An 8,552-nucleotide genomic window follows, 5' to 3' on the forward strand; every position below is an offset into this window, starting at 1 on the left:
CCACATTGATTTTATGGTATTTAAGTATCAAAGTCTTGGCTTCATCAGAAAAAAAAAAAAAAGGACCAAAAAAAAAAAAGACTACTTAAGACAAGTGTGAATGCTCATGACCCAGATTTTTTTATCTTTTTTTCCATAAAAACGCAGACAAAGATCCTTGCACTAGCACAGAATGCCAGAATTCCCTCAGCATCCCCTCTGCGTTTGAGGCATTCAAATGGCAGTGCCAATCCCAAAGCACAAAAAAGGCAAGAACACACACCAAGACAGCTTGGAAACAGATTATCTGTATTGTCAGAGTACAACTGGAGCATTAGGCACCTACACTGTTCCTTAAAGAAGTTCACTATTAAGTATTTTGAATTAATGTGAAACTAGTAATAGTACAACCACTACCTTCAACATAGAAGCCTTTCAAATTACATATCATTATAAGCTGTTATAAAATAAAAACATTACTTAATATTTAAATGGTGAAATGAAGTCATACAAGGAACAACTTTTTAAACTTCTGTAATTTCCATTCCTTTTTTATCATACTAGTAGAGCATAATTTTTTATTATTATTTTTTTTCATATTGTTAAAAGTTGCTTGTGGCCTGAAATAAATGGTCATTGATGACAACTACTTGATGGCTTAGTTTCTGTTCATAACATTTATAATTCTAGGAGAGTCCCCACTGGCTACATCTTCCAGTTTTGACTTTGTGACTGGTTCGTACCAATTTTCAGGGGGGCAGTTGGGTCAAGTTTTGTATGTCAGTCAGTTACCAGCAAGACTCAAACACAAACATAACTGTATGATTGTCAAAATGTAATATTATGAAAGAAATCAAGTTAAGAGAACTGGTTAAAAAAAAAAACTTTGCTACTCTTCTCCTTGACTTTTCTGTGCAAACTTCAAACATGCCTGAAATTTGCACAGATACATGACAGAAGCCTTCTCAAGGTGCAGCTCATACCCTTATGAATTGAAGGACCTCTTTCTCCCAAAATGTCAAATCACTCTGTAGCATTTACAGAAGTCAGGGAATTGCTACAAAAACTATTTCCTCACAAATGCAAACCACAAAAGAACTACCAGGATGAAGTGTTTAGGATGTTATAGAAATCAGTTTGTGTTACAATAAAGTGTTTTGTTCTTGAACAATCTTTTCAATATTCATTAATTTAACTGTTCTGACCACATCACTTTATGGCACCACTTGCTCTCCATGTCCAACAGCTTGCCAAGACTTATCTTTACAGTTTCCCCCTCCCTCAGTCAAGCCTTGCCACTCTCCCAATTTCTTTTTTCCACTACTTTTTTTCTGTTCTCTACCAACACATTTCGAAGCATAAGTTCAGACAGAACTTATTAGCTGAGGCAGCACATCGTTTCTAAATTTAGAATTTGGGAACTGGTGAAGTGTGACAAATATAAATACTTTAAACAAGTTTTGAAACAGTGCACTTTAAAATACAAAATAGCAAATACATAAATACACTTATATCATTGTAGCTTTCGAAGCATTAAGGTAATTTTTTAAAAGCTTCACTTCCTTACACTAAACTACTTAATATCCCCCTTAAACAGAAAGACTTACAAGTTAACAAAACATGATTTCTAGTCTCAGACTAGAATTTACTTAGGTAATTCTCACTGAAAACACAATGAAATACACAGGTTTCCTTAGGCAGAATTAGCATTAAAACCAGCTTCTTCAAAATCCACCCAGAATTTACTAAAAGCAGAATAGCAGAAGGAACAATTACAAGAGTCGATTTTTCAAATTTGTTCCAGTAACAAAGCAGGACAGATCAAGTGATAAAATCTGGTTGGCAGTTTGTTAAAGCTTGCATGTAGATTTGAAAATCTGAGAAATATTATATTTTATCCTTCTATCTTGACCAATTTCACAGCATTTCAGTTGCGCTACTTTGGTCCTGTGGAAGTCAGAAGTTTTACCAATCACGTTTTTCACCCAGCTTCTTCCACCTTGCCAAAAGTAAACAATTTGACAGCACTGTATGTTTTGCCCTAGGTATTGTAATGAGCATTTTATAAGCAAATAATAAAATTCAAAGCAAGATAATCGCCTCCTGGAAGCTTACCAAACTTTTTTCCCTCTCTGGTTGTGCCTGTCATCTTGATCTTGACAACTTCAAAGAAATCTTTTATTTCCCTTTCATATAGTCGTGATAAATAATCCATATAATTCTTAAAAAAAAAGAAGTGTAAAGTTTGTTAACAGATATACATACTGACTTTGTTCTACTATGGTTAAATAGATCTTCAAAATGAGCAAATCAGCAAGGGTACAAGTTCTACTAAATAACAAACTGGTTTAGACTATGTATGTATTTATATATTATGTAGCATTTACAAAAATATATTCACAATACTTAGGTAGATTATATTCATTTTTCTAGTGAGTTCATTGAGCATCAAACACAAACTGCTACTTCTCCAGAAGTAAAGATATGCAATATGGGACAAACAGGATTACTAGTGGAACATCAGAGAATTCAGGGGTTGAATGGAAAGAATCCAGCAGCATTTTCTGTAGCCTACTCATCTTCTTGAGTATATGACTTTATTACTATTCTCACAAAGAAAGGAGGGAGGCACAAATTCCATGTGCTTACTTATTACAAGATTCAATCAATCCCAAAATACTTTGTTTGAAGCAATGCCAAAAAGTAGTTAATCTAAAAAAGAGACTCAACAACTGAATTAGATTTGAAGATTGTCTGGTTTGTTTAGATTTTTAGTTCAAAGGTCATAGTAATATTTTATTTATGGACTAGGATCACCCAATAATTTTTTCCCCTATGTCCTTCAAAATTTTGTACCAAAATTTTGTTACTTAGCACACACAATGCATAAACACGTCTTAACTGTTTTTTTAGAAGACAACAAAAATATCAACTTTACACTGAAAGTAAAAGAACAACAATTTCAAAGCCATTTTAAGAGTAATTTAAATCTTTCACTGTTGAGTTTTTAAGAATGGCTGCTTTAATAAAAGAAGACTTGTTATGTAAGGACTAACTTTCCCTTTACTTCTATCTAAATATTTTCTACAATTCTGTAGTCATGTAGCTAAAAGTTACATGTATACAAAGCCAAAATATTTCTATTTAATCTACTCTGCAAGAAACCACTGAAGTTTTTCATAGTCTCAAGTGAAAAGAAAGTCTGCTAAAAATAAACATATAGGCAATAAGCATGCCAACATGAAAATAGCTTCATTAATTTTTCTTCATAGGTTGTTAAATGGCAAACTTGTTCTACATGAATATTAAGATTAGTATATTTTGATACTTCAGAAAAGAGACATAGAATCTTAGCGGAAAAAAAAAATTAGGGTACCACAGATATAAAAAAAATGAAGTTTCCTATTCCAAAGAGGAACAAAAAAAGAGAAGCAGTGAACTACATGTAATGAAAAGGAACATTAAAAGGACACGCACATATGCAAAGGAAATTCTTTTGACTCTCGAAAACAGTAATACTGTACAATTTCTATCATGATTTGAGCATTTTGCATACCTTAGTTAGCCCTTCATATTTTCCATAATCTGTGTTCTTGAGCCACTCCATCAGCTTAGCATACCGAAGTAAATCTCTGTGAAATGGATGGTGATTGGGTAATGTCAATTCAACAGAATGCTGGGCAAGAGTAGAGCTCTGATCGTGACCCTTGGTAAAAGAAAGTATTGAAATAAATCTGGAAGCAGATGTACTAGAATCTTAACTGAAAAACTTCAAACAAAGAAAGCATTCCATTCGGACAAACAGAAAAGCAACAAAATATCTTGCATAGAAACAAAGTCCAGAGACTCAGATTGAAAAGATGCTTAATATAATATAGACACCGAGACACTACAGTTGTGGCAATTAAGCTTGTTCATTATAAGGCTCTTGCTGTTTACCTTACTTTGCCTTCAGGGTGAGTATTTTTTGAAAAAGACTGCAAGGTACACCTCAGTAAAGACATAATGACAAATGTTCAACTGTTTCTGAGACATTCTAGGACTATTAAATTATTTCACTAAAGAAACAAGGAAAAAAAAAAAAATCCATAGCCACTTTTTTTTTAAAGATGTTGTTCCCACATACCATCAGACATTTCAAGTTCCTAGTCAATGGGTTGCCTAGGAGCTAGCAATGAGCTTTATATGCCTCTGAAAAGCTGCTCCAATTAAACCAACTGGAGTCTCTTTTGGCTAAGCCTTGGTTAAGTCTTAAAAACGTCTGTTCACAAATGTTCTCCCTACCTCCACACAAATGCAGACACACACACACACAGAGTTTCAGTAACCATTACTAGAGTTAAACAATTTACAACATGCAGCATAAATGAAACTATTTAACAGCAAGCTACAAACTTCATTCTCTGCATTTTCTCTGGCTTATCTCCTAAAAAACACACAGTGCCCTTTACGTGAAGGCCACAGCACATTGTGTGAACAACATATAAGTTAGCTTTTTTAAGCTTTCACTTGCTTGAACTCACAAGCTCACCGGGCAACTCAAGAAGCAAACAAGGTAACACCAGTCATGTAGCAAGAACATAGAACCATTAGCCCTGGGTCACTGGAAGGGAGGATGTGACTTAATTTCAAAATAGCTTTAATATTTTCTGTGAAGTCTTATTTACCAGGCTTGCAACAAATACAGCAACAGAACTTAACTAAGAGTTTGTGCCATGGCATTACAAAAAGATTGTCCTAACTGGTCTCCAATTCCTGCAGCATAACATGGGGGTGGTTTATGTAGGTCAGTCAGTGTAGGCCCTGATGCAGGGAACATTCCTAGACAGTTTCATCTTGGCTATGACAAGTTGGCAGAATATAAGCTACACAGTTTAAAAACTTAATGTTGGAACAGAAGCCAGTTTGGATCAGAGAGTGAAATCTAAAGCAACTTTGGCTCATCCTTCTCTATTGTATTAGGTACTAAGCAGTTCAAGACTTTGGTTAAAAAGCACTAGAAGCTTCCATAATACACAAACACACTTTTGTTTTTTAAAAAAGGAAGATATTACTCTTTTAGAAATAATAAGACCATTACTAAGCAATGCAATGTGAACATGCCAGGTTCTGAATAAAGCTGGAATTCCTTTCTGTATCCAACATGAGCATGCAGTTTAAGTCCTATTCTCTAAGCTGCATAAACTGAGACACAAATGGACCAAAGGAAGAAGTCCTAGACAACTTCATTAATTTATTCTCACAGACAACGGGGAAGGGTCACGCTGTTAATCTCCCTTCTAAAAGCAATCTTGAAGTCTAACTCCAACAAAAAGCTAACTTTGTGAAAGGTAATTATTGCTACATATACTTCAGAATTGGAATACAGCCAGCATTAGCCACATTGATTTGATTTCTGAGGTCAAACTCAATATCATGCATCCTTCCATGCATGCATATACCAAATATTTTCAACAGGTCTTTGATATGTTTTTACATAAACTAGATATCTAAAACTGTTTCTGGTTCTCTCTCCTATCCCCAGGTGTGCAACATTCCTACAACATGCATTTTAATGTTCAAATTCATTATAGTTTAAAACAATTTACTTGGGGGATTTATCAGCTTTCTTCCACTGAGTCAGTCCAAAGGCTAGCTCATAGTAGCTAGGAAATACTTTCATTTAACTATTTTATTCACATGCCTTTATTTGACATGACTTTTTATTTTCGCTTAGTAGTTGCATTCTTCATGAAGCTAGATGACAAATCTCCTTCCAAGAGAAATTTCTCTCTCCAAGTCAACTTTCCACAGGACTAATCATTCTGATTGTCTTAAATTATGTCCTGTCCAAGTTTGCTCCAAAGCACTGTGGAGCTTCTATCTGTACCTTCTCCGTCTATGTAACAGGCTTCCTCAGGCACTACATATTTATACTGTTACCAAATGTTACTCCTAATTTGTTATTTGACTATTTCATAGTTTCAAAGCTTCAAAATGTTTCACATTTCAAAGGCAGAAAGCCCAGACTTGCGTTTTATTTGAATTCTGAACTTGGCTGTTAAAAACAATCTTTACACTTACAGACTCACAGTGAGGTTAATAAAATATTATTATGACACTATAAAGAAATTGCATTAATTGCTGTTAGTAAGAGTTACTGCAAGCAATTTTTAACACCGCAGTGAACAGCAATGCAAAGTTGCATTTCTGTTTAAAACTTTTAAGATTTATTCTCATTTGTATGTAAAGGTGATAAAGCACCTTAATACCTCACAACTGTAGTTTGAATCACAGCATTGGGTTTGTTTAGAACAATTTCGTATTTTAATATATTTAGGCCGAAATGTCAATGCAACTTTGCTTTTCCAACTCCTGTTTTTTCCAATTCAGAATATGTCTTGCTTGTATTAACAGCTGCCTAGATATTATTATGTTTTAATTTGCCATTTTAGTTTAGAAATCTTTGACCGCCTTAGTTTTTTCTGAAGTGATTTAATTTATTTTTTAAAATAAATTTTCTAAACAAATAATAGACTCTTCATATGTTAAAGGTAACAAAGTATTCCAGTTAGACTTTTGTCCTGGTTTGAGCCAGGATGAAGAAAATTTTCTTTCTACTGATTTTTTTTAAACTCAGTGAACTTTCTTTTAAGCAGCATACTTGCTGAAAGTATCAGCAAGTTTTCCAGCTAGTGGACCAATAATGGCAGAACATTTATTGATACGGCTGAGAAACCAAGGACATTTTGCTCTACTTGTTCAATCGGCTGCTTCGGACACTAAAGGAGCAGAAGAATCGTATCTACAACCCTCCTGTAGGGAGGAGCAGACTAGACAGATGGTAAATTGGCCAATGAGGTTATCCCACCTCAGTTTAACTCAGGATTGTCAATTAAATGAGTGACAACTTTTCAAAAGCATGGGACTGAGAAACTGCTAAATTCTTATCAGACTAACAAACAAAACAGGGTCATTTTAACCTGCATCTGTACCTCAAAACGAAGTTATACAAACTTCTTTTTTTTCTGCAATAAGCAAAAAAGCTTTGCAAAAGCTCATCTCTTGCAGTTAATGAACTCTTCCAGCTTAATTTTACAGCAAGGTCCCATTTTTTATCTGCTGATTCATACCACACAGCAGGTCAAAACTTCTTAGAGGGCAAGATAATATGAAAGAAAATGTGAGCCCCCTATTAGTACCAGAATTAAAAAAAATAAATTACAAATTGTTAATAGCATTCTTGATATAGCACTAAAAAGTCTCTTTAGAAGTATTTAGCCTAATACACATGGTATTACATAGTAATAATAATTTCTTATTTTATAAAATAAAATCCTCAGAACAGAACATCAGAAAAGGCATCTGTTAAACAGCCCTTTTTGTACCCGATTGCAATACTCAAACTTTGTGAATGCATTTACAGGAGACTTACACAAGATAGCTTCTACTTGCTCATTTAGAGGCCAGGACACACAGTCTGTCCTCGGGTTCTCAAAACACGAAAATTAACAGAGAAACAGAATTTTAACATGCTGTAGAACTGGAATTCTTCTGCAAAGTTAAGAAAATAGAGGAAGCACTTATTTTTTTGCCATAAAAAGCCAGGCTTGTGCTCTCAAATGCAATTTGCTATACAATTATGCAGCATAGATCTGTTAGTTTTTCTGCACACAACCTAATATGTAAAAAAAAACTTCTAAAACTTTGACTGTGCTAATATGTATAAAAACTGATCTTTTCCTTACAAATGTTAACATTTCACATAACTGCAGTGTCTGTACAGTTTAACAAAGATTACAATTTCCATATATCTATGCCTCCTAGCAATTACTAGAGTTCACATCAGAGGAAAGCTAGCTCACGAACACATAAAGCAAGCTTGAGGACTGATAAAAAAAATCGAAGTGAGAGGGGCATAACTCTGATGCTCTGCAACTGGTAACGATAAATCTCTTTTTGTCAAGCCAAAGATGCAGCTGCTAGTTACATAAGTCAAGCTCAGAAAAATTAGTTACAAAATCTTGTATCAAACCCAATGTACTCACTGGAACTGAAATAGAGTGGGACCTGCTATAGAGGTGAAGGAAGATCTGAGAAGACTAATTGGAGATAAAAAAAATACAGAAAATAAAATAAAACCCTGATTCTACAAAAGACACACAAATCTTTAAAAAACAAGCCTCAGGACAGTGATTTCTGAATACATCAAAGTAGAGCTCAAAAACCCAAAGTTTAGACATTTTACTTTGCAAGGCCCTTAAAGTTCAGACAGCAACAACTCCAATGGTTTCAGCCTCTGACACCCTTTAAAAACTGAATGCTTTTTCTCCTCAATTATGCTCAGGATATATAATACTTATATATCACACAATATATTCATTGTGTGATATGTATTCAGACAGCAAACCCATTAAAGAGAGATGCTTATTTAAATGTAAGAGACTTCTGTAGGCAACTATAGTTTGGTATGCTTAATATCTCTGAATTGCCCCTAGCAGTCCATTTGTTACTGATCACATCACAGAACACGTCCAACTTGAGGTGGATTGGTTTTCTTCTCAGGAAAAGCTTGTAACCGAAAACTTCATATA

At 34.3% G+C, this 8,552-nt stretch overlaps 1 protein-coding gene across 1 annotated transcript in view; it reads right to left on the reverse strand.

Moving 5' to 3' along the window:
- The window catches only part of EXOC1 (exocyst complex component 1), a 27,346-nt gene that overhangs the window by 12,139 nt on the left and 6,655 nt on the right, over window positions 1-8,552 (reverse strand). Inside the window, exons 8-9 of the mRNA XM_010002522.1 lie at window positions 3,536-3,685; window positions 2,095-2,200 (exon numbers count right to left, since the gene is read on the reverse strand). Of these exons, the coding sequence (XP_010000824.1) occupies window positions 2,095-2,200; window positions 3,536-3,685 (256 nt within the window). The remainder of the gene's footprint in view (window positions 1-2,094; window positions 2,201-3,535; window positions 3,686-8,552) is intronic.

Source organism: Chaetura pelagica, unplaced genomic scaffold (assembly GCF_000747805.2).
Source record: "Chaetura pelagica isolate M959 unplaced genomic scaffold, ChaPel_1.0 scaffold67, whole genome shotgun sequence".
Taxonomy (NCBI): domain Eukaryota; kingdom Metazoa; phylum Chordata; class Aves; order Apodiformes; family Apodidae; genus Chaetura; species Chaetura pelagica.